The sequence below is a fragment of the Haliotis cracherodii genome, unplaced genomic scaffold (genome assembly GCF_022045235.1).
Source record: "Haliotis cracherodii isolate W230 unplaced genomic scaffold, xgHalCrac1.p SCAF_17, whole genome shotgun sequence".
NCBI classification, from domain to species: Eukaryota; Metazoa; Mollusca; class Gastropoda; order Lepetellida; family Haliotidae; genus Haliotis; species Haliotis cracherodii.
The window spans coordinates 13,530,823-13,558,341 of NW_027266272.1; the positions used below are offsets into that span (position 1 = coordinate 13,530,823).

General features: G+C 40.4%; 1 protein-coding gene across 1 annotated transcript; it reads right to left on the minus strand.

The window, feature by feature from the left end:
- Positions 1–18,261: 18,261 nt before the first annotated feature.
- On the minus strand, positions 18,262–24,994 carry LOC139464623 (C-type lectin lectoxin-Lio2-like). The gene is made up of 3 exons (XM_071246149.1): positions 24,772–24,994; positions 23,887–24,066; positions 18,262–18,467 (listed from the first exon to the last, which is right to left on the minus strand). Exons 1-3 carry the CDS (start codon positions 24,992–24,994, stop codon positions 18,262–18,264), a joined length of 609 nt encoding a protein of 202 aa, XP_071102250.1.
- Positions 24,995–27,519: the final 2,525 nt, after the last annotated feature.

The following is a 27,519-nucleotide window of genomic DNA, read 5'->3' on the forward strand; positions in this document are numbered from 1 at the left end:
CGGAATTGTACGATGGACTCTGAATTTCGAAGATATTTCTTATGATTATGGACATGGTTATTGTAACTTTATTTCTAAAATGCCACTTAAAGATTGATAGTCACGTAAACCGCCTGCAACATTGATGGTTGTATTTAAGATACCATTTTGAACATCCCAATAAAACAAGTGCCCACAAATCAATACTCACGTTCTCGACTCCCGTTCCTTAACTTAATCAAAACGCTTGGTCTAGCTTATGGGTAATCTTCTTCTGAGGTAACAGCTCCAGTGGGCGCACAACACCACTGTCACATGTGTCCAAGAGCAATAACACTGGCTCCACTGCAGTGCCATAGGTTGACACCTGTGAGGAGGTGCAGCAGATCATTGGGCAGTGTCTTGATCAATACTCATAACACTGACGTCACATTTAAAGCAGACAGAGATATGATTTGTCATCATTTCCAGCCGCTTTGTCGTCATTGGTGTCGGTCTCACAATGTACTGTATTTGTTTAAATCGCTGAACCGTTTTACTCTCACATAATGTGTTTCATTCAAGCACTGAATCAACCATCTTACGTCGCTTTGAACGGTATTCCAGTTATTGCTGCAAATAACATTCCCTCGATTTTGCGACGACAGACATAGCAACGAAACGGCTGGTTAAAAAAGGTCAGAGATTTTAAAAGGAGGCACAGCAAATCAGTTGGCGCATGACATGTTTAACACGTACGTGTCCTACTAACGGGATCGGGTGGTCAGGCTTGCTGACTTGGTTGATGCATGTCATCGATCCCATTGCGTGGATCGATGCTCATGATGTCAATCACTGGATTGTCTGGTCCAGACTCGATTATTTACAGACCGCCGTCATATAGTTGGAATATTGCTGAGTGCGGCGTTAAACAACAACCCAACCAACCAACCAACCCACTGGCGGGTGGGTGGGAGGCTGTCGTACTGTGGATACGCTGGATGATCAGAAAAAGGCTTATTCCTAATTTTATTATATCAGAAATTCATTTATTGATTCCAAAGAATGAATTTATATCACAAATTTGGTTTTATGATACCATGAACTCTTTACTGATATCGATTTTCAGATATCAATAATATAATTTATTATATCAAATGATGTATTTTATTATATGAACAGTCGAATTTGTGATATTTGAAAAATCAAAGTAGTTTTTAATATCACAAATTGTGAGAATTATATTCGCTAGAGTGTTTTGTGAATGGGTTCCAGCATATTGGTAAATATATATTTATTTTCACATCTCCTACTCTACAGGGTAAATATTTGGTACTCGACGTTTAATGTTTTTCAGGGTATCCTACTCGATAGAATGAAGCAATAAGGACCCCATACGTTGTTCCGGATGGTATCTTTATCCTTCGTCTCCACGACCTCAGGCTCATGTTTGAATAGTTCGTGTAGATAGGTATCATAACACTTACATATACAGTCATATTCAGATGATGTCCCCGCATGTATGTAATGGGAAACATCTCTCATTTAATTGACCCGTGAAGATTCGGGGTAGAATAGGTCTTAAGCAACCCTTGCTTGCCGTAAAAGGTGACTATGCTTGTCGTAAAAGGCGACTAACGGGATCGGGTGGCCAGGCTCGCTGGCTTGGTTGATGCATGTCATCGATCCCAATTGCGTGGATCGATGCTCATGATATTAATCACTGGATTGTCTGGTCCAGACTCGATTATTTACAGACCGCCGTCATATAGCTGGAATATTGCTGAGTGCGGCGTTAAACAACAAACCAACCAAACCAACCAACTCATTAAATTATTTTTCCTCCTGGCTATTCTGGGCAAGTGGCCCCCTACGCTTTACAAATACTGCTGAAGCTCAACACATACTCTAAAACACAAGATTGGAAACTATTCACGTACGTTGAAATGAATATACATTGTATTGCCGGAATCATGTATCAAGGGTTCGAATATGAATGCATCACACCTTTTTATGGATAGCAACTTCTTTTTATTCTTTGTACGGCGTCCCATAAAAAAGTGTCATGTATTCATGTTCAACCAACTTCTATATGCCTATCAAAGACTTCAAGGATCGAGAAGAAGATATATTGACAGTAGCGCTTGGAATTGATTCAACAGACGTGTGAAAATAGTACCACTTTATCCCTTTTAACAGAGCAATCAAAGCACAGTTTTTACCTCTCTTGGTGGCCATTATGCAACGGCCATCTTTTACACAACCCCGCGCTCGACTGGTCTCTTCCTGCGGGACGGCAAATAGTAGCACCCTCTCCCTCAAATGCATCTTCCATGATATAACCTACTCTAATTAAGTTAAGGCTGCTCTTTCTCAGCGTCACGGCTATGGAGCTGAGACAAAGGGACTCAACCATCATAAAGTAATTAGGGTTAAATAAAAACAATGATCCGCCAAACCTCATAAATATAACCACTGTCGTAGTCGTACTACTGACGTTTCGCGTGAACTGACACAAACTTTACAATGACAATAACATTTACCAAGATCATCTATTCTCTTAACACCATCGCTAAAGATCACGAAGAAGCCAATGGTATTATTAACAAGATGGATCCCATTGATCACAACGGTACTCCCAATTTCCTACAAAACCACCTTTAAAAAGGAAACGTCAGCAGGCACATAAAATATACTGTGTTTTAACATTTTTCGTCAGGATATCAAAACTTGCTCTCCCTGTTACTACCTCCAATTTCAGCTTAACATGGTTCCTCTCTTTGCTCAAAAGTTTGTTCCCGCTGTAACGTCGCAGACGGGTGTCACACGGGATTTTTCATTCTAGCTATGACGGACAAGCTGCCATGTTGTTTCCACATTTCTTGGATACACAGCCAAGGGACTCCTACGCGTCACAACATTAAGAATTAATGTGTATGATAGATAGGCGGTTCATTCGCAGGACGACGACCCCCTGTGTCGTATGAAAACAAACTAGCAATAAGTGAGGTCGTCGTCCTGCGAATATTGTAATCCACCAATCTAGTTAAACAATGGGTATCGAGTGTTATTTCAACAACTCGAGCTACGGATGTTAGACCGATGTAATACCGGGGTTATACCGAGTATTATCTACTGATGTTATATAGATGTTTTATCGATGTTATATCTACTAAGTACCTATTAAGTAATGATGCAATACAGATGTTAGACCGATGTAATACCGGGGTTATACCGAGTATTATCTACTGATGTTATATAGATGTTGTATCGATGTTATATCTACTAAGTACCTATTAAGTAATGATGCAATACGGATGTTAGACCGATGTAATACCGGGGTTATACCGAGTATTATCTACTGATGTTATATTGATGTTGTATCGATGTTATATCTACTAAGTACCTATCAAGTAATGATGCAATACAGATATTAGACCGATGTAATACCGGGGTTATACCGAGTACTATGTACTGATGTTATATAGATGTTGTATCGATGTTGTATCTACTAAGTATCTATCAAGTAATGATGCAATACGGATGTTAGACCGATGTAATACCGAGGTTATACCGAGTACTATGTACTGATGTTATATAGATGTTGTATCGATGTTATATCTACTAAGTAACTATTAAGTAATGGTGCAATACGGATGTTAGACCGATGTAATAGCTAGGTTATACCGAGTACTATGTACTGATGTTATATAGATGTTGTATCGATGTTATATCTGCTTAGTATCTATTAGTAATGATGCAATACGGATGTTAGACCGATGTGATACCGGGGTTATACCGAGTACTATGTACTGATGTTATAAAGTTGTTTTGATGTTGTATCTACCAAGTACTGATTAGTCCTGATGTAGTACAGATGTTAGACCGATGTAATATCGACTAGGTACCGACAAAGCACTGGTGTAGTACAGATGTTAGACCGATGTAATATCGAATAGGTACCGACAAAGCACTGGTGTAATATGTGCAAGTACCTTTACGGTGTCATTCATCAACATCTCTTCGAAAGTTGACAGTGATGCAGAGTTAACGAGGGATAATTCAGATATGATGGACAAGCTGCCATACACCTTCGACATTCCTGGGGAAAGACACCTCAGTGACTCCAGCGGGTTATAACATATAGAATCAATGTATTTGATAGTGAGACACTTATCTGGAAGGCGATATGTTTTTCCGACAAAAGCAACCGAGATGTGGTTCTGCTGCAGGTCGGAATACAATAATATAACTATTCATAAGGCAAAAACGTCGATAATTTGGAAGCTTGTCGTGTATCATAGAATACAGATATGCAAAATGGTTAAATGTTAACCGTTGTTAAGGTTATGCGTAAACACATAAATGAAGAGTTATTGCTGCAAATAAAATTCCCTGGATTTTGCGAAGACAGACATTGCAACGAAATGGTTGGTTCAAAAAAGATCAGAGATTTTAAAAGGAGGCACAGCAAATCAGTTGTTTCATGGCATGTTTAACACGCACCCTTGATATCCTTTAGAGTTATTTGTTATCGCAGACGTTTCTTGCGGTGATGCAGAAACTTTGTACTCAAGATGGTCAAGAATGATATTTTTGTTGCGTCCGTGTTATATTCCTTCGCCTAGAGAACTCTTGGCACTAATGTACTGATGTGGTTGGGACTGCCCGTTTCGGGCTTCCTATCTGGTACCATTTGTTTGTTTGTTTGTTGTTTAATATTCCAGCTATATGACGGCGGTCTGTAAATATTCGAGTCTGGACCAGACAATCCAGTGATTGACATAATAAGCATCGATCTACACAATTTGGATACGATGACATGCATCAACCAAGTGAGCTAGCCCGACCATCTGATCCTGTTAGTCGCCTATTGCGACAAGCATGGTTTGATGAAGATTCTAGCCCGGATCGACAATTCCTATCTGGTATCATTTAACGTGTTCAGCTGATGCTTTCCATGCGTGGCAAATGACGATGGTTTACAGTCCCAGTTCTGAGATATCGTATGTTCAGCATCAACAATGGTATTCAGAAGATCAGGTTTAAGTCGCATGGCAATACGATATCAGTAAATCAACCCGTAGTACTTTGTGTGTCCGATAGAAGCGCGTGGCAAATCGGTATTGTTCCACATCGCTATGTGGTATTGAGCAGGATTAATAGCAGCACGCATCCCCCACTCTTTTGTAAGAAATTTTTCATGAATCTATTCTCTCTATCTGTTACTGTTTACATTTAATGTGTCGCAATTATTTTGTGATATCGCTTTCCGAGGATCACCAACGGCGTTAGTGTCTGATGTGAATGACTGCATTGTCTGGTCCGGACTCGATTATAATTACATGTTTGTATAGGCCGCCGTCGTGTGACAGGGTGGGTGCGGCGTTAGCCAACACACACACGCTTACTTAGTTCTGAAAACTCTGTGAGTGACGGGTTCTACAGGTAGAGCAGGCCTCTTACCCTTTTCCCGAACTCCCGGTATCATCGCTGATTTTTCGTGATCCACATAATTGTCACGTATTTGACCTTTTAGGCCAAAGGAACCTATTCAATATCAAAGCAAGCATCGAACAGTGTTAACATCTCATCTTGAAGCCATGTTAACATCGTTGCAAGGAGCCGTGGTAGCTTCATATCATGGAATCCGTCTAACATCAGATATTAGAACATACAGTACAGTAAACTACGGTTATAACGAACACGCTTATAACGAACTTACGGATATAACGAACTTACTTTTTTGGTACCAACTATTTGCTGTAGTTATGCTGTATATATGCTTATAACGAACTACGGTTATAACGAACTAAAATTAGTGGTCCCTTTGAGTTCGTTATAACCGTTCTATACTGTATGTTAATATAAGTGCATGGGATTAAACTCATTAGTGTATTGAAGCCACATTTATACCAGATACTTTATCGGTGTCAATATCAGAACATGGAACCAATGTCGAAATCAGCGCATAGAAAAACAGTCCCATTAACATCAATGTATGGAAACCTTGTGTGAACATATTTACTCTCCCACGAAACCCGAAGGATGCTCCAGACGTTGAGTGGTGTTATTGAATTATCTGTCGAGAGGCTCACTTCACACTGTCATGTGTCGATCAGGTGACAGGGAAGGGTAATGTCAAGGAGATACGTGTAGTCGCGCTGCCAGCCAGTCCAGACAGTAATCACTCAGTTTCCCTATAATGGCAGTTCAGTCATCATCACGGAGACACAATATAGTTTCATGCTGAAGACGAAGCAGTGTGTATCGTGAAGCGCCACACATATAGGACATTCGGGAAGGTTAGAATACATGCTTGATCCGCGTTCTGATCTACTTTCATTTAAAAAAGCCTGGAAATAAGCAAAGGAAAATAATGGTGTTGGATTTGTAGAACGGACATCTGATAACTGTGTTCTTCTCCGTTATCGTAAAAAAAAGATTATAAGTCAGGCAATGCTTGACATAATGTACCTACCCTCGTATAAACAGAACCCCTTAGAATTTAAGGCCCGTTTCCTTCGTACGAACATTAATTAAGGACAAAACAAATGTCGATACAGAAAGCACAGGTATGTAATTGTAAGCGAGCATTATATCGGGGCGAACCGGGATTCGAACCCACAATCATAAGTTTCTGGCGTGTCCAAGGGACGCAACTCTGCCAACGAATTGCGGCGCCTTAGACAACTGGGCCACTAAGCTTGGGGCTGTTGTTAGATAACTACAAGGGGGCGTGGGATTCAATCAATAATTATGCTTCACTAGTTGGAAAAAACTTGTCTGCTATACAAATTATATTGTTGCAATGTATTTTGAGACAAAAAATATGTTGGCTCATAGTATTATTTAAAACGGTCCCCTGCATACTTCAGATGTATAGAAAGGATTTGCTCGGTTGAAGGATTGTTCTGATTTTGTGATCGTGCTGCAAATTGATTTTACATCTAATATTCGTGTGGTGGCACTGGTGGCCGACTTGTCTCAGGAACCGCAATTCGCTGTCAAATTTGCGTCCCTCAGTCGTGCCATAAACCTATGCTCTTGGGTTCAAATCCTGGCTCTCCCTGATCAGATGTTTCGGTTTGTCTGTACCATATCCGTACGCACTGGTTTCACAAAAAGCTATTAAACGTCTAAGACCTTCATCACTGAGACATTACTGAAATACTGTTCAAAGCGGCGCTAAAGCAAACAGACTCATTCACTGATAACTGTGTAGCCATGCATTCCATAGACACACACCATAGTTGTATATAAAAACCCTTCGCTTTTCTTGCGAGATCTTGCGAGACAAAAAATATCCCTAGGTGATATCCTAGCAACAGAAAGTCATAATGTCAAAGGCTATACAATTCAAACTTTCTACAGCATCATATATTTTTTATCTTCCAATGTCTATGTCAACGCAGCATTTTCACATTCTTCCGCATTTGCTGTAATTATTATAAGTTAAAATTTCAATGTAAAGTTTGCTTGTTGAAGAAACTGTCAACAGTCATCAATCATTCAGCAGTTTCTGTTATTTCTCACCAATCGCCTTTTATGAAAAATATATTTGGCGCCGGTTCTGAGCTAATGGGCAATTATAACACGAGACTGGGTTCCGATTCTGGTCTCCCCGCTCTGTCAAAGGGAACAACTATTACTAGTATTCATTTGCTTGAAGTTACGAGAAAGCAGAAAATATTTTTTGAATATATATCTAAGAAGTACACTATGCCTAGGCATTATCTGTTAAATGATGGCTAAACCCCGAATTGTTGGACGGTGAAAGCCAGAGGGGATACCGATATTATTGATTTCGATTCAGGATTCGCCTGTACAATGTGATATAATTGCTTTTGGTCTTTAAATGTTGTTACTATTACATGGCCATAAACAGGGCTGTTCATTTGATTTACGGAACGCAACAGCCAGTGGCTCCTACTCTTACTTACAGTCGGTTTTATCAGTTTTACTTTTCAAATAAGTTTGTTTGTTTCATGTTGTTTAGGGAAGACCTAAATGATTAATGCTTTATACGAGCAGGGGTATGGTGCTGACATAGAATGAAAACTTGATGATCTTCTTGCACGTCTAGCGGCAGTGGGATAGCCTGGTGGTTAAAGCGTTTGATCGTCACGCAAAAGGCCCGGGTTCGATTCCCATCATTGGTACAATGTGTTAAGCGCCGTCGTGATATTGCTGGAATGTTGCTTATAGCGACGTAAAACCATACTCACTCACGCTTGCACGTTTAAGGGAATCGCGACGCCTAAGACGACTGTGCCCACATACGAACGAAAGACATCATAGCGGAGTGAATAAATATTGTTTATCATCGCTGTCAGCAGGATCCAAGTGATATCACGCACGTCCGGAGTCAGGCTTGGGTCAGACAATCAACTGACTGAATACATCATACATAACGATCCACACCATCAGAGCACGATGACACAGGGTCATCTAAGTCTCACACCCCGTTCCTGGTAAGTAGACTCCTCAAATGCGGGGAATCCGGGTTGGAATTGCAAGTCCTCAATACCCTTCACCTGTTGTAAGAGGCAGCAAAATGGATTAAGTAGGTCTGGATCGATGACTTGACTGACTACGTGTCGTCACAGCTCGAGGGTGTCGGCAGTATTCATTATATCAATCATTGCTCGTGTCTGGTCCAGACTTTTGTAAAGGCGCAAGACAACAGTCAATCGATCAATAGTCGACTTCTAACCTTCATGTTCAACCTGCCCGCCTGCGTGTGTTATACCGCTCAGTGCCATTCTATAACGTCGCGGTTTAGAAAAAACGTATTCAAAAACGTTTTGCAACGTTCTCATTTCTACACGCCAAGAAAACTTTGATTTAATGCCTGTGTGTCAAATTGAAAAGGGACATACATTGTTCATCTTCCCGAGGCAAGGGAGTTAACTGACTCTAAAAGTCCAGTTTCCACCCTTGCCGAACTAGGCTGGAAGTTCTGGGCTCGATCGTAGCGCCACCAGTGGCTATTACGAGTTATGTCCCTTCTATGTCCCTCCTATTCACCAATCAGATTCCACCTCTCATATCACTTGCATTTATTTCAAACAAAATGACGGCACCCAGTCAAGATGATCTGATCGATGATCAAGGTATATATTGTATTAAAACGAGTGTTACTTCGCGAAGTGCATCAAATCAAGTGTGCATCTTGATGAAAAACATGAAAAGTTTTGGAAAATATTTGTCGACGCCCAGTTGACGCTACACGTCCTTTGCAAATTCTGCAGTCGACCGAAATCTGTACCATGAGATCCATGTTGTTTACGAACCGGATGTCGATTTCGAAAACCGATTTTGATTGGACTATGCATAGCCTCGTTAGTACTGCCAAAATATAACTCCATATTTGCTGCCTAGGTTCGGCAAGGGTGGAAAGCGGACTTTTACTGTCAGTTAACTCCCTTGCCTCTGGGAGATGTACATTGCTAAGGCATCGGTGATAGCCATTTGGTATTCTACGAGTGATTGATAGGTTACATAGAAAGACTTGACCTAAATACATTAGAATGATTACTGTTCACGAGATTGAAACAAAATTATGATAATCGCGAGTTCATCGAGTATGTTGAACGGCAATCCAAAACCAGAACCGGAGACGAACCAACGGGTGTTCGTGCAGAGACATTCCTCATATTGTTCAGTCAATGTGTATAAGATGTTTTGCGACTTTGCAAAGTTTCGGGGAGGAAAAATCCATTCTAGTTCGCAACACACGCTAGATGGTGTCCAAAATCTGGCGAATCCTGGGTTCAAAAGGCATCCAGTTGGGAAAAACAAACTTGGCGAACTGATGAAAAACATTGCTTCCAAAGCCAGCCTTTCATCCGACAAACGCATTAGTAATCACGGCGCTCGGAAACACACGATACAGTCACTGTCCAGTAAGGGCGTCGTTCCAGCCCACCAAATTGTAAAGTTGCCTTAGGGACCGGGCATTAATAAAATGATATTCAGGAGGGCGGTGGGGTAGTGGGGGATAAGGTGGGGAGATCAGATAATTTAATATTTTAATTTATGAGCCTGTATCTTTTTTAAATATCATATTTTAAGGATATTTTTTTTTTCAAGAATCTCCTTGAACAATTTCTTTTTCTCGATAAAATCGCATAAATGGATCGGGAAGTCAGGTACGATGACCTGGTTTAATTGCATGTCATCGGTATCCATTTGCGTGGATTGATGCTCACGATGTCTATCACTGGAGTCTCCAGACTAGATCATTTACAGACTGCCGTTACGAGGGCATATCAAAAAGTTTTGAGCCTCACACAGTATTTCTGGTCGAATGGTACAATGCGCTACACTTGATGTACATGAATGTCTTAGCTACAGATGCTATGTAGAAACATATTGCTGGATGCAATTATTTTGTCACAACACTTCGTGGAAGAGACCTACCCCTAGTGAATTGGCAAAATGGACAAATCTGAGTACAGAGCGGTGATAAAGTTCCTTGTCCTAGAGGGTCAATCTGCCAAACAGATGGAAGAGCGATTGAGATATGGAGAGTCTTCCTCATCGTCTGCAACTATCAAACGGTGGGTGAAGGAATTTCAGCGTGGCAGAGAGAGCTTAGAAGATGATGCCCGGTCCGGACGGCCATCAACCAGTACCAGCCCTAAAAAAAACCCACTGACACTGTACACAAACTAGTGATGGAAAACCGCCGTATTACTCTCCATGAGCTAGATGAAACAGCAGGCCTATCATATGGATCCATACATAATATAATTCATGGCAAACTCCACATGTCCTAAATGTGTGCCAGATGGGTCCCGAGAATGCTTACAGATGACATGAAGCTATCAAGGGTCTCCATTAGTGGAGCCTTGCTAACTCGGTACAACGCCAACCCAGATGATTTTCATTTTAGGATTGTAACCAGTGATGAAACCTGGGTTTATCATTATGATCCTGGGTTTATCATTATGATCTGGAATGGAAAAACGCCACTTGTCCAAAGACAAAGAAGTTCAAAGCCACCAGATCCACCAAGAAGATTATGATGACCATCTTCTGGGACAGCAAAAGAGTGATTCACATCGACTACCAGTCCCATGTCACCACAATGAATGGGGAGTATTACGCCAAGTTATTGAAACAGGTACGCCAATCCATCAAGGTGAAACGCCGTGGAAAAATCTGTCGTGGGATTCTGCTTCACCAGGACAACGCACCAGTTCACACGAGCCGTGTTGCAATGACAGCTGTGCAAGAATGTGCTTACGAACTCCTCCCTCACCCACCCTATTCTCCAGACCTAGCCCCCAGTGACTTCCACCTCATTCCCAGGCTGAAAAAACACCTCCGGGGCCGGAGATTTGAAGATGACGATGAGCTAACTGCTGCTGTGGAGGGTTGGTTAGGGGACAAGAATGTTGACTTCTACCGATCGGGCATCAGTGACTGGCAAACTAGGTGGAACAAGTGTGTGGAGTTGGGAAGGGACTATGTTGAAAAATAAAGTAGTAACAATCCAATTCTTTTACTTTTTATGTGTGAGGCTCAAAACCTTTTGATATCCCCTCGTATATAGCTGGAATATTGCTATGAGTGCAGTGTTAAACAAAAGCAAAATCTACATTAACGTTGTTTGAATACCTTGCCTCAATAATGGCTAAGACGATGTGGCTTTACATACAGTAGGGCATAATAACAAATTTCTTCCCCACAGACATCCAAACGTTTCATAATCTGACACTAATGTCTACTGAAAGGAAAGACATTAAACGTGACTGTATATTTGTGTGTCCAAGCTAATGGTTATTTTTTGTCGTTGATGTTTTATAAAATTCATTTGTTACGACCTTTCTCATATTATATGTGCGATCCGTGAACACTTTAATTAAATTCAAGACTATGGAGACTCTACACCTACCATAATTCGATAGTTTATGTATAAATGTAAGCATAACAAGTACATACGAAATAATAAGATTGCTTTGAAGGGGTACATTTTTTGCAAATTTGATAAACGTTTGCTTTGGGAATTTAACGTATTTTAAGTTAATAGTATCAATATCGCAGAAAACGAAAAGATCACCGACATAGTGTGAATTATGGAATTAAATTGAATTAATTGAATATTGAATGAATCCATACACACGACGTCAGATTTCATCTTCTAACGGTCAATTGAAAAAACATCGGGGTGTACATATGTATATCTAGTAACGTGATTGTTGTGCATGGGACTGTGTTGCGATGTGTCGACAGCAAGAAAGCCTTCACGACTCGGACCATATCAAGAGCATGCGTCCATGAACCACATTTCATGAAGTCATTTCAAGCGGCGAGGGCTGTAGTTTTTGCTTAGCTAAACAAAATACAAATATCCCAATTATATTGATATTTTAACATTTTTACACGGCTCTGAGTTCTTTTTTAATTTGCAATAGTGCGTCATTGGAGCTCATTGATAAACATATGACGTCATGGGGCTTTGTTTTAGAATAAACTGGGGGTACATCTCTGGCGTCTCAGATGCGCAGCCTACTGTTTTGAACATGGTTCTTTGTTTGCTGTCTCGCTGTTCAAATTAAATAAGTAGTTATTTTCGTTTTTCACGGAGGAGCCACGGACATTAATGGCTAAAGGACCTGTAGATTTACAATTATGGTTGAAATGGTTCATTGTGCGTGCACTTTGAGATTTGCTCTCCTTGTTTCTCCTGAGTGATACCCGCTGGTTGTACAACTGGTCACACAGAATAACGCCATGATGCTGTATCTCCCTTATATTGCAACGGGCTAAAGGGAGAGCACTCTCATCAAGACCCTGACTGGACCGTCTTCTTACACAAACGCAGAGGAATCGAAGCCAATCTGGTTACCAGGCATGACAGATATGTATAATATATCTCTAGAAATGCTGTAACGAACATAGATAATTCATATGTTATTCTTACCTTGGTGGTCACGTCGGTAGTGGCGCTGATTATTCGGAGTTTACATAACCAACAACTGGTATTCACTTATGTCCGCTTCCGTGATTTCCATACCTCGACTTTAACTTGAGGAACTGGCTAGTGTTGGAATATAAGCATACAGTTTTACGATTTCTTGTTGACGGTCCAAGGAAAATCCTTCAGAATCAGACGAGAAGTCGGAGGTCATGTTGTCATACCGAAAACAGGTACAAGATGCATGACCAGTTACATTGACACCAATGACGTCATAATCTATGGGAGGTAACTCTGACCTGTTAAGTTCGGAGGTTTAAGGACTCAAATTGTCACACGTGCTCGAGCTTCCTAGTTATGATGTGAGAAAAGTGTGCATACTTTCAAACATGAATTTTAACCAATACTAAGACTGCATTTTGTTTCTTTTACAACGTTATTTTTTAATGTACAATTCCCCCATATACAGATGGCATTTTCAAGGATGGCTATCCGAAGCTGTAATTGCACAATTATATTTGATGGCATTCGGGACGAACGTGGGTTTCAACAAAACATGATTGTGTGTTATGTTTTTGTTCCTTAAGGCATTCGCAGTAACGTTAATGTCAGAGGCCTTTACTGGAGAATCCGCCCCCATGACGGCATGCTTGAAGTTTGTATGTCTTTACTTTGTAGCTTCCTGTTTTGTTCAACTGATAAGAGTCAACACAGTAAAAACCTAATTGGAACTAAACCTGCATCATTGCACAATCAACGTTTTCGTGTTGTCTCTTCCCCGTGGAATGACCTGTCAATTCGACAAAGAAAGGCACTTGACAGAAAGCAGACAGGCGGACTCAGTGGGCGTCAGTCTCTAATTTGATCACGCTCATCACAGAAACCATTTTTGTTTCTAACAATTTTTGATTAACCATTGCCATGACAACTGTTTGTAAATGACATTTTTTATCAATATCTACGAGTCACACTGACATTATTGAAACCGATCGATATACTATTTAGTTTCTTAGTTTTTGAAACATCAATACCATTAACACTCACACACACGCAGACACACACACACACACACACTACCAAACACACTCACACATACACTCTCACACATTCACACATACAGACACACTCACACACACAGTCACACACTCTCACACACAGAGACACTCACTCACACACACAGTCACACACTCAGACACACAATCACACACAGCGAGACACTCACAGATACACACACACTCACACACACTCTCTCTCACATACACACACACTCATAATAATTATATTTATTAAGATCATTTTCAAATTTGACATGTGTGAGTCATGTAGGACTGTGTTTATTATTCAGTTCTTTTTTTAAAAACATCTCCTGTCTTCATAATCATCACGTCAGATAACACTAGGAATGAAGATCCGGGGTAGAACAGGTCTCCAGCAACCCATGTTTGCCATAAAATGCGACTATGCTTGTCGTAAAAGGCGACTAACGGTATCGGGTGGTCAGGCTCGCTGACTTGGTTGATGCATGTCATCGATCCTATAGTGTGGATCGAAAACTCATGATATTAATCACTGGATTGTCTGGTCCAGACTCGATTATTTACAGATTACCGTCACATAGCTGGAATATTGCTGAGTGCGGCGTTACACAACAAACCAACCAACCAATCACCCACTGTACAAGCGCGTAATGGGAGGGAGAACAGGTTATCTGTCTCGCCGCTGAACGTGACTCATCTCATTAGAATAGTCATCTACACCACGTGCCCACGTGCACGGAGCAATCTCACGTACAATCGATCTTAGACTCTTACAATCTACTTTACAGACACCATACAATTGTCCTGTTCGTACAAACCGATCTTAGAGCGATTTAAGACGGCTTGGATTTAACATTGCGATTAGCTGAGATCGAAATTTTCAAGGGTGGAGGTACGAATATCTTAAACCTGACTCCTGTCAACAGTAATGGTGTCTGCATGCGCACACAGCTTGCTGCGCATAACAACAGTCCTCCATCGGACCTTGCAGTTTTGAAGTAGGTGCAACTAATTATAAGTTGAAGGAAACGATTAGCATACCAGGATGAAGGCATATAATTTTTTTTACTGGTTTAGGAGTTTGATATTGCAACAAGTGAAATACTCTATCTTGAGTGTTGTTAAATATGAAAATCCGAATGAACACTTCCATAAATATGCATTCATAATTAATATGATAATTATATTAAACTATAATAATGTTATTTTTTACAAAGAAAATAAGTGATTTTTAGAACGTAACACGAAATTAAATTTATTTGATCGGCTAATGGTTGTCATAAGGCCATTGTTTAACATGCATCTATTTTGGGGAGGTCTTCGTAAAATCTTAAATATATCCCACATGTGTACGTTTTGCTGCTAAAAGAGATGCTATAACCGCCTTTTCAAACCACCGAAAGACGATTGTGAAAAATGCATGGAGGGAAATAAGAATGATAACTAATCTATCCAGAAAGCAGTCGTTCAATATATATTCACTGGGGAATAATTATATAATAACATTACATTTGATACTTATATTTGTGTGAAATTTACTTTTGCTATTTATACGATTTTTACACAAATTTTAAATATCACATGGCGTGAATTTTCCTGATTGATGAATAATTTTATTCATTTAAAATTCATAAAATATTATATCTAAAACCGCTCGTCCCTCGTCCCACTAAATTTGTGATGTAAGAATGAGAATGAAGCCCGTATGCATTTGCACTTCGACTTGTACGTATTTAATTGTAGAATATTTTGATGATAAAATCAATGAATAATAAAATTAAAGATAAATAGACTCAAATCAGTGTCACGAATGTGACCAAAAGGAATATAGCGATTTTACAATATCAATACATTGGGCAAAGTACTGTAAGGGCGACGACATCAAGCTCCTCACAGCGATACCCCTTTAGCGGAGCTCTCTATACTATGGCTGCCAACAGTCAAAACTCCCCACTGTGGTATGTGACCAAAACCATGCTTGAAGCTGAACTCGCAGCCGATTGACCGTTATGTTTACAAACAGGAGAAGACTGCCGTGAAGCCGAATACTTACCCCAGCTAAATTGGTTTCTTTGTTTAGCAATTGAATTTCGGTTTCATTACACCTGTCATATAATTGGTAGAGTAAAATTGTAAGGGAGTAGTTGGTTGATTTTCCGTTTGTCTGCAATCTCGAACCAACCTGATCATCTGGGAAATATGGTCAGTCTTAAACTTTTCCACATGTCAGCACTCTGGCTAGCACGCGTAAATGGTGAAACATGTCTTCATCCCATAGCATTATTTCAACCCATTGGCACTTGCTAAACAAACCACAGGCCACAATCGTGTTCATCTTTGATCACCTTACCTCGTCTTTATTTTAAAATAACCATCAAATCTCAGCTCTAAGCCTCGCCGCTGAAGTAATCAAGAAAAAGGTGGCCGAAAATAACGGCCCTACACGGTACTGAACTCAGCAAACGTTTCTGATTGGTTGCCAACAGGTTGAAATAAGTTGCAGCCTGTTATGTTTCCCATCTTATAAAACTAGACCAGGGTTCAGTGTTTCAACACGATAATGCCAGGCCTCATATCGGAAAAAGCTTTTTTTTTGCAGCTTTTTGTTTCGAAGCGGTGTAAAAGGGAGAAATCCACGTGCAGTCTGACTTGCTCGTGGCGGGGTATAAGAAACTTATTCCCCGCTGAGAAATATATTTCCCTTGAAGGCGGGATACACAGTATTTTATCAAGATCACGTGGACCAATAGGATCTCATTATTCTGTCACGTCTTTCATTTATATGAAAGCGACAAAACGCTTTACATATCCACAAGAAATTTCTGCTTAGACCAGAGTCGATTGTACAATTAAGACTATATCATAAGCATATGTTTCTGATTCCCAATAAAACACTGATGAAACCAGCTGTTAGCGAAAATACTTAAGACATATTAGATATGTAACGTGATATTTTAAGTATGCTTCAAATGATATTGTTCCGAGTAGAGTAGGGAATATCAAAGGTAGCAACCATGCTTTGGAATCTTCCAACCATTTTCTTGTTAAACTGCTGTACTATGTGCGTGCGTGCGTGCGTGCGTGTAGGTGGCGGTGTGTGTTGGGGAGTTGGAAGGAGGTGTGTGGAGGTGTGTGGGGAATGGGAGTATGGAGGCGGAAGTATGTGCGTCTGGGATTGTTTTGAGATATATGATATCTTTCGACTCCTCTAAGGCATACAGGTTTTGCTTTATGATTTAAACAAGACCAATTTTCACAACACATTGTTTAGAGTGAGTGAGTGCATGAGTGAGTGAGTTGGGTTTAACGCCGCTTTTAACAATATTCCAGTTATATCACGGTGTGTCAGCTTAATGTGGGAGGAAAGCCCGAAGTGATGCAGGTCTCAGATGTTTACCACTTCGGTGAAACCCACGAGCACGGGTATGGTGCTGACAAACCTAGAAACATATTCGGGGCGAACCAGGATTCGAAACCACAGTCATAGGTTTCTGGCATATTCAAGGGACGCAACTCTGCACAGCGAATCGCGGCGCCTTAGACGACTGTGCCAGCCGTGCCCCCCATTGTTTAGAGTCACCTGCTTCCTTTGTACAGTCTGACACACAGAGAACCTCATCCAAAAGTCTTTCGATATCAAATATATCAACACGAGCTGATAAAAGTGGAAAATCTCCGAGGCTTGCTGGGGAGTTTTTTACCACTTTTATCAACGAGTGTTGATATATTTAATATCAAAAGACACGAGGATGAGATTTTATTTATCATTCAACATCATTCTTCCATTTTTTTCAGTTTGAAGACAGTAATAAGCAGTGTGTTAAGTGTAAAGAAGGTACGGCTAACAGCTTCAATAGCAGAGCCATTAGTGATGTCATTTGATTGTGACGTCATGGTAACCAATGATGTCACAATGGCCTGCAGAGCATTGTGATGCAATTTCATTGCAGCGATATCTACAATGTAGATATCGCTTGATCTTAAACAAGTGATATCTCCTGTGGTAGCCAGTTTTGGATGATGAAACCATATCCCAGTTGCTCCATCCGACCACTGCCTTCTATGCAATGCAAGAATTAATTCGCATGATTCAGGGCAATGCTTGAAGTAACAACCACGTTGATATCTGGTACATGTAATCAGAACGCCACTTGGGGATTCCGGGTTAGAATATGCCCCGGTTACCAATGCTGGTCATAGTAGGCGACTAAATGGATCGGGTGGCTTGGTAGACAGCTTGTTCTTGTACACCGAAAGGGGATCTTTGCTCATAACATCAATCACTGCATTGGTTACATGAAATCATGACGTACAATGTGTAGGGAATCGACACATCAGTCAATACATTTCACAGATGAACTTTTCATTCCCATCATTGCATTCGTCATCATCGTACTTGATGGATCCACCTTTTCTTTTTATCTTCATACACTTCTTGTCATCCCCTGTCTTGGAAAACCAAGTTATGGTTGAGTTGTCAGCTGTCCACTTCCAAACTCCATCAGTACCCTCATCAGTAGCCCCAAGGAAGAAAGTGTCACCATCTAGGAAAACGGTAACATTGAAAATTACATATGGACTATGGATTATAATGCAAGATTTATTCCTGTTTAGATCATATAGTTTGAGAATAAATAGAGAGTGAAGGAGAAATATCACAGCGGGGCACACCAGAAAGGGGCTTCACACATTGTACCAATTTGGGGAATCGAACCCAGGCCTTCCGTGTAATAAGCAAACGCTTTAACCACTACCCCATCGACCCGAGAACAAACACTTAACTGCAGGCACAATATTATTTCAATAATGTATTGTGGTTCCGAATACACACATATGCTGGAGCACCCTTAATATTACCCTGCTACCGCCAGCTTGTTTGTTGTTTAACACCGCACTCAGCAATATTCCAGCTGTATGTAAGTAAACGAATCTGGACCAGACAGTTCAACGACTGACATAATAAGCATCTGTCTACGCTATTGTGATACGATGACGTGAATCAACGAAGTCCGCGGGTCCGACATCCAGATCCCGTTAGTCGCCTCTTACGACAAGCACCGACGCCTCTTAAGGGAAGCATGGGTTGCTGAGACGGATCTCCACGGGTCCGATTCCGCCAACTGATCTATCGGTTTCAGTTTTCCTTACGCGGCTGGCGGCGGGCAGCAAAACGTCCATGACGACGTCGGTACGACCTCTCCCATGAGTTCCACTCGTTGCTTAACCATAATTAGACACATGAAGCGGTCACAGACAGCCGCTGCATTTTTGGTTTCCTGTTTAACGCCGCACACAGCAGTATTCCAGCTATATGACGGCGGTCTATATCTGGGCCAGACAATCCAATGATTGACAGCATGAGCATCGATCCATGTTATTGGGATACGGTGACATTCATCAGCTAATCCTATCCTGTTTAGTCACCTCTTACGGCAAGCATGGGTTGCTGAAGACCAATTCTAACCCGGATCTCCACGGATCTACAACCGTTCTTAAACAGGATCGGCATGATATACCATGCTGTTGGTGCCAAAGCCTAGAGATGGTGGCGAGGGACACACCGAATCCTTTGGCACCAGCCAATAAGTTTCTCCTGCTTAAGTCCAACGACATCGTTCCGTTGTGCTTCAGATAGTCGTAGCTCAACAACGTTTGGCAACCGAGAATCCATAACAGTTTTTGAAGCTGTTCATACTGTTTCTCGTTCAAAGGTTAAGTGTTTGGTTGTTATTACATTTTGGTGATTCCATTACTAACAGGGACGACCCGTGAACGTCCGGGGTAGAATAGGTCTTCAGCAACCCATGCTGGTCGAAATAGGAATTGGGTGGTCAGGCCTGCTGACTTGGTTGATGCATGTCGTCGTACCCTAATTGCGTGAATCTATGCTCATGATGTTGGAATATTACTTAGTGCGGCGTTAAACGACAAACAAACAAAACTAAACTAACAGAGACATTGTTAATAAGATTTTAAAAACCAATTAGATACATGTTTCACATATCATCTGTCACAGTTGTGTGCTAATATATTTCATATATGGACCGTCTCTATGGTCTTATGGACAGAGTTTCTGCCTGGAGAGCGGAAGGTCGGTGGTTCGATCCCCGGCCGCGTCACACCAAAAGACAATAAAGGGGATAAAACAAGGACTGATCGGCTCTGAGTGGGGTATTTTTGTGAAAACTGCGTCATGATATCTCAGTGGTCTAGCATTATAAATCAGGAAATAGTCCGGACTAGTACATCCCCGCGAAGTAGAATCGAATCCCGGTTCGGCCCAAATATGCTTCTAGATTTGACATGATCGGCGCCATTGCCGTTCTTTCACAAAGTGGTAAACGTCTGAGACCTGCGTCACCTCGAGCTCTCCCCCAACATTATGCTGACATTCAGTATGTTAAAAGCAGCGTTACACTCAACTCACTCATTACTCCCGTGCAAATCTGAACATACACATAAACCACAGACTCGCAACCGCCTCCGGTATTCAAAATAGCATTCATATTTCATAAAAAGGTTAATATACACACTTATTATTATTTATATTTAATACAAAGGTTAACGTACGAAGTAAATATTCTTTCAAGCTTCATAAACAGTGCCGATACTTTAAATACATTTTCTATGACAGGTCTTCCGCGACATCAGGTACTACATATATGTACGGAATAATAGTTACGATAAAAATAATTTCAAAATTCAATTACTTATACAAGACGTTCAGACAATCCATTAAATCACGAGAATGATTTGTTTTTGTTTTTTTGTAACGCCTCACTCAGCAACATTCCAGCTATATGACGGCGGTCTGTAAATAATCGAGTCTGGACCAGACAATCCAATGATTGACATCATGAGCATCGATCCAAGCAATTAGGATAAGATGACATGCATCAACCAAGTCAGCGAGCCAGACCAACCGATCCCGTTAGACGCCTCTCACGATAAGCATAGTCGCCTTTTACGGCAAGCATGGGTGGCTGAAGACCTGTTCTACCCCGGATCTTCACGGGTCTTGAGATACGATGACATGCATCAACCAAGTCAACGAACCTGACCACCCAATCCCGTTCGTCGCCTCTTACGATTAGCATAGTCGCCTTTTACGACAAGCATGGGTTGCTGGAGACCTATTCTACCCCGGATCTTCACATGTATCCCGAGAATAACATTTTAACTCACCAAACATTATCATCATCATCATCACCATCATCACCGATGTCAACATAAATGAACCTTTCTGCAGTTTCACAATTAAAATCATAAAGTCATATACATTAATAAAACTACCCAGTTTATGACAAATGTAATGAGAAACGACTGTTTTATCTAAAGCAGAATGATGTTAGCATCCTGGTTTTAGGACATATATTTTTTAATGTTTCCTTGTCAAACAAACCATAGTAATTAGGGCGTAGACGAAAATTTAGTGTATACATATGTGGTTGTCATAGAGCATTTCTGCGAAAATCGGATTAATATTTATAACTGGTGTATAATAGAAGGTTATCGTGCAACCGTAAATGATGGTTGATACGTGGAGCAACGTGTAAATGTATTTTTATTAAATGAAATCATTTCCATGATAATAAGAAATCTAAACTTAAGTCCATGGTTTATGACGACAACCTGTTATTTCTACCGACAAACGTTGTGAGTTTTAGTCCCGTAAAAGGCGTCGAGACATGATTCGTTTCGTTTTCGTCTTTCGTTCCTTCCGCTATTCCGGAATCCAATATTGGTATTTCAAACAGAACTACTCTAAAATACAATCGCAATGTGCTAAAATCAGGAAATAGTTCGTAAGTGTTTGTATTAAGCTATAACGTTTGACAACTTGTAATTATACACAAGAAAAGTCATCATCTTAAGAAATCTTAACTATTGCACGATTCCGACTGTATCATCAGCATGTTTGTTTTTTATGAATCACAATCAAATAGGATCTCGTAAGTGGGCCTTGGGCGTGACAAGCGAATGCTTTAACCACTAGACAAGGGTTTATCCTCACTTTGCCACCAGGCCACCAGGGATTAACAGTAACAATGTTTATACAAGCATGGGGGCCATATCAAAGTCACCAAATACTGAACTGAGTTCACCCCCTCAATTAATGTCAAAAGTGTTCACTGGCAATATTGGTGAGCGAATTTTCTTATTTGTTGATTGATTACTGATTAACGATCAACGTTCTGTTTGTAGATCCTGCTATATAAGAAGGTTAATTTTCATGATATGATATGAAGTGCTATATAGAATAAAATAATGAAATTTTTGTGCATATCATACATCAAAATTTTTAGATGACCCCTGGTGCCTTCTATTGTTTAACCAATTAGCATGCCTGACTGATTGTCATACTGGGAACAATAGGTGGTGGCAAAGTGAGGAGATCCCTAGACAAGCCCCTCTTTGTGCAAGAGACCCTGATCACAACGGTGGTGTCGTGTTTGTGTAATTCACCCATTATGACGTAAGGTCAACTGTCAGCACCTTTGTTTTATCTACGAAACATCATAGAGCACTGATGTTCCAAAACTTAATAAACCAAAACATCAGCCCTAAAAACCAAGCTCTAGCTCGTAAACACCCCTTACTTACCCCAATATCCCAAAGAATAACAAACTACCTAAATGAACACCAAATTAAAAATCTTAAACAAAACTGCAAACAATCAAATATCTTCACCCCTAAACTTAAAATACCCAAAATAGACACAACACTAGCTAGCCAAATAAATAAACAAACCGACCCAAACATAGCTAAAACTACCACACTAGCATACATACACAAAAATTGGCCAAATTGGTGTCACATTTACACGGACGGATCCTCAGATCCGACCTCCAAACACACGGGTTTCGGAGTCCATACCACACAACCAACTAAAACCACACAATCCTTCCGACTCCCAAATAACCAATCAATATTCACGGCCGAACTAATGGGCATGGCCTCAGCCCTCCACAATCAAGAATCCAAAAACCACCAAAAAATCCTAATACTTACTGACTCCCTAAGTGGACTACAAGCCCTCCAAAACAAAAATACCAAAAATCGACCTAAATTAATAAATCAAATACTTAAAAGCTCCAACGACCTAACAAAAGCAGGCAAACAAATAACCTTCTTGTGGATACCCGCCCACGTAGGAATATACGGTAATGAAAACGCCGATAAAGCAGCTAAACTATCCCTCAAAATCCCAGAAATAAGCTTAAACTTACCCATCTCAAAATCAGAAATTAAAAGTGTAAACAAACAAAAAATCACAAAAAATGGCATAACCTATATCTAAACTCAAATAGCCAAATCAAAAGAGTGCTCAGCAAACCACTAACCAAACCAAAAATTCTCCATCCATCAAAAAAAATCGACAGAGTAATCACTAAACTCCAAACAGGACACACCAACCTAAATAACCACCTAAAAAAATTTAAAAAACACACTACAGGTAACTGCCCACACTGCAAACAACCAGAAACCCCAGAACACGCACTCATCCACTGCACACACTACCTAACACATCGAACCGCATTACAAACCACCCTCAATCTAAACAAGGCTCTCACTCTAGAAGCAATACTAAACCCACAAAATAAACTAGAAAACTTCAAGGCCTTAGGCGTATTCTTAATAAAAACGGAACTAATAAAACGCATCTAAAACCATAATAACCTACCAAATCAAAATCACATAAACAAACAATCATCCACCATACCCAGCTCCCTTAGTTCTCCTCCCCAACCCCATCGGCATCTATTCCAAATCTCAAAATTCCCAAATTCTATATAAGCAACCCCTAAAGCCCCCTCTTGGGTTGCACAGACCACCCTCGACCCTTTCGGAAACACATTAAATGGCCTGGCCGGGCCCGTGTGCGAAATACGCATCAGTCGGAAAGCGCACGTTAAATCTCCAAAGTAAGCAAGTAAGTAAGTGAGCACTGATGTTGCATACCAGTTATGACAATCTCCTCAACGAGTCTTCTTTTCGGCTCTGTGTTCAGCGAGATTAGTGCAGCGTTCTCCTGGCGGCAGCTCATCTGGGCGTCATCTGCATGTCTTTCCTCTTCATGGATCTTGTAGCAGATATTAGCGGTTCTGCTGAAGACGAAATTGTCGGAGCACATCGGAGAGTCTGTAAACACAAGAGTATCCATACATGAGTGAACATACATATGATCTTTGGAATACTAGTTACGATATTATTAATCATCGCATTATGCATTCAATTTAGATAAACATCCATGTACAACATGGTTTCATATAAGACTTAAGATTATGTTAAAGCGAAACAACTCTTTCCAGAATCATACGAAATCTCTGCGAAAAGCAAATTCTATTAACGATTCGGACTTTATCATGAGCATGTGTTTGTGAATCACTTTGAAAAAACAATGAGGACACCAGGTGTTCACATCTACGTGTATCTCAGCATCTTTTAATGAAAAATAATGAACTTGTCACTTCCGTGCCCATCCTGGTGTCCTTTTCCTGGTGTCTTGTACACTGTTCCGGCTCGAGACTCGATCATAAAAGGACCGCTGTCATATAGCTGAAATATTGCTGAGTGCGGCGTTATTTAAAACGATAAATGAATGAATGCATTTACCATAACAAAGTTGGGCGTAAGACATTCAGAATATAAAAAAAACCAGCATGCGTATTAAAAAGAACATAGCCCGCTTCCCAAAATGCTGGAAAATGGGTATAACTATTCCCTGGACATGAAACAAAATAGTGTTGTTCACCACAGCCCCGCAGCCCGAATCTATCAGTATCTATCTTTTACCTTTTATTTCCATATGTTCATAACACGTAAAACATCTCCAAACCTTCCCACCTGGCAATTGGTATCCAATCCAACCATAGTCGCCATCGAACTCCAATCCCGGTATCTCCCGACTATATAGGAGACATTTTCTCGAGGCCAGTGAATAGAAGAAGGATTCACACACGTCCATGTATATACAGCTCGATGCACAGGCAGCCAGGCTGATGGATGTCATGGTCTTCTGTAAATAGTTGTCTTTGGGCTTCCCGTAATTGACCCCTTGGACCGGCATGCTTATAAATACATCATGACACGACTTGGCTGGTGAGACGCCTATCCCAAGAATCATTAAAATAATCAGGAGAGTACAAAGTGGACGAAACATTTTTGGAATTAGATGGACTTTCGACTAATTGTTACAATATCATTCACTGCCTTGTCTATAAATGCGGCTTCTGGTTACACAACGATGTGTCCACCCATTCCCATATTCGCCCGTACAACTTCCTATGTTGGTCAATTGCACATGAAGCAGTATAAAGCAGGTCTACTTATAACACCACCTGGCTAAAGTAACGGTATAGATTGTTGTGTTGCAACGTCGTCAAAATACATGCACCATTATTGCACATCAAATGGATCTGAACGCACTTACCGTTCGTGTACACGTTTCCGCACGTTACCACGGAAACGTTTCCCTTCGAAGTATACACTTCCACTTACGAGTGTTTTATCTCACTGTGTAGACTATTTAGAGGGTATATATACTATAGTTGTATGTGCTGTTGTAAACAGGTTGCTGGGAACCTTGAAGCTGTTCTCTAGTTCTGATCAATGGACTGAAGTAGTTGTTTGTTGCGTCAAGAAGATTGTGATCAAACCGTTTGTTGGAAATACGTCAATCAATATTGGTATAATCAAAGCTTCAAACACACTGTACAAAGATTCGTAGCCATGCAACATTACTTATGAAACTACTCCCTTGGTATCTTTACCTTGGCTATAAATAATCTATGCTTGTTCGAATGTGTCAGCCACGTTATATTTTAGAACACCCAGTCCAATGAACGACTTTTGGGGTAAATTCTAAGGATAAGTACCTTACTTACTTAGTACCTTAAGTACCTTACTTACCTTAATTCAAACACACTGTACAAAGATTCGCAGCCATGCAACATTACTTATGAAACTACTCCCTTGGTATCTTTACCTTGGCTATAAATAATCTATGCTTGTTCGAATGTGTCAGCCACGTTATATTTCAGAACACCCAGTCCAATGAACGACTTTTGGGGTAAATTCTAAGGATAAGTACCTTACCTTTTCACGCATTTTTCAAGCAGTTATGAAATTGAATAAAGAAAAAATCGAGTACAACTAAAACCATTGTCATTTATCATTGTGTGTTCGGGCGTGTGTGTGTGTGTTCGGGCGTGTGCGTGCATTCGCGCTTGAGTGTGTTTCGGTCACTGCTACACATACACATTGTCTTGTGATACTAAAAGCCGAATATTTTTATTGTTTATTGTTCGTTGTACAATTCGACTTTATCATAAGGATGTGCTTAAGAATCACTATCAAATATTGAAGACACCAGGTGTTCGCGAAAAGCAAAAAAAAAAACCCAGCATTACAACCCCTAAACCACCCAATATGTTGTCAGCCCCTGACAATCGTTTCTTAGTGCTGCTCTATAAAATATTTTGCTACATGAAGCTACAGTCTCCTCCTGATAGATCGCCTATCCAGATCTGGATCGCACTTGATATGTTTCACAAGTGCTTGCATCAAATTCAACATGATTTACTGCCTGAAACACTTGCCTACAAATACGAGTAAACATATATTATAAATCGTGCAACAATGTATGTACTTATTGAGTTGGAAATCGGAGCGGTAAATATTTGATTTATCCGCGCTCAGCGATGTCGGCCAAAATTCGTCTCCTCCAGATGATTCCAACCCGATAAGTACATAGGAAGTTGCATGATCGAAAATGTACGTGATCATACACTTGTACTTGAAGACAAGAGTTTCAGGAGATAACGATGCATGTACATTATGGCAGGGTTGTCAGTGTGGTTTGATCCGAATCTATTGAAAAACACTCTGAGACAGCCCGTAAGCCAAAATCACGATCGTTTATTGGCAGCAGCACATCGATACGGTTACCGCCGCTGGGTCACAAAACAGCTGTATTGGTCTGTATCATAAATATTTTTAAACTTTCTGTGATGCTTTTATCAACAGAGATTATTGAAGGCTCTGTCATGGATGTTAAAGTACCGTAAAATTATTGTCCCCCTGTGTGACACGTAATTCTTACTATAATCGATGTAACTATCTTCAACCATTGTTTGTTTAATATTGGCTAGTACTGTGTACAACAACCAGTGGTTAAAGTGATGACGTAAATCCGGCTTGGGTATTGTACAGGACGCTGAGGTACCGTAAGTCAACATGATTTCCCAACGATAGCGCCTAGCTTTGGTTGCTGGTAGCCCGTGTTTTAAACAGTTGTAAATGATATTGTTATTCAAAAAATTGTTTGATAAATTTGCATTTAAATATCACTTTGTATTCATGACGAACTTGTATATATATCAACTTGTTCTCGTCGCTATATGGACGGAATAATCCAATTCGACGTTAGAATTTAACCCACTCACTAAAAAAGTGAAACAAACACATGCAAAGTCATATCAATTATTCACTAAAATACACGGGAACATATGTTACAAGACAAAATAGGGAAATGTATCAGACATCATGCTTGTCACTGATTTGGAGCCTTATATTCAATATTAGGATATAGAA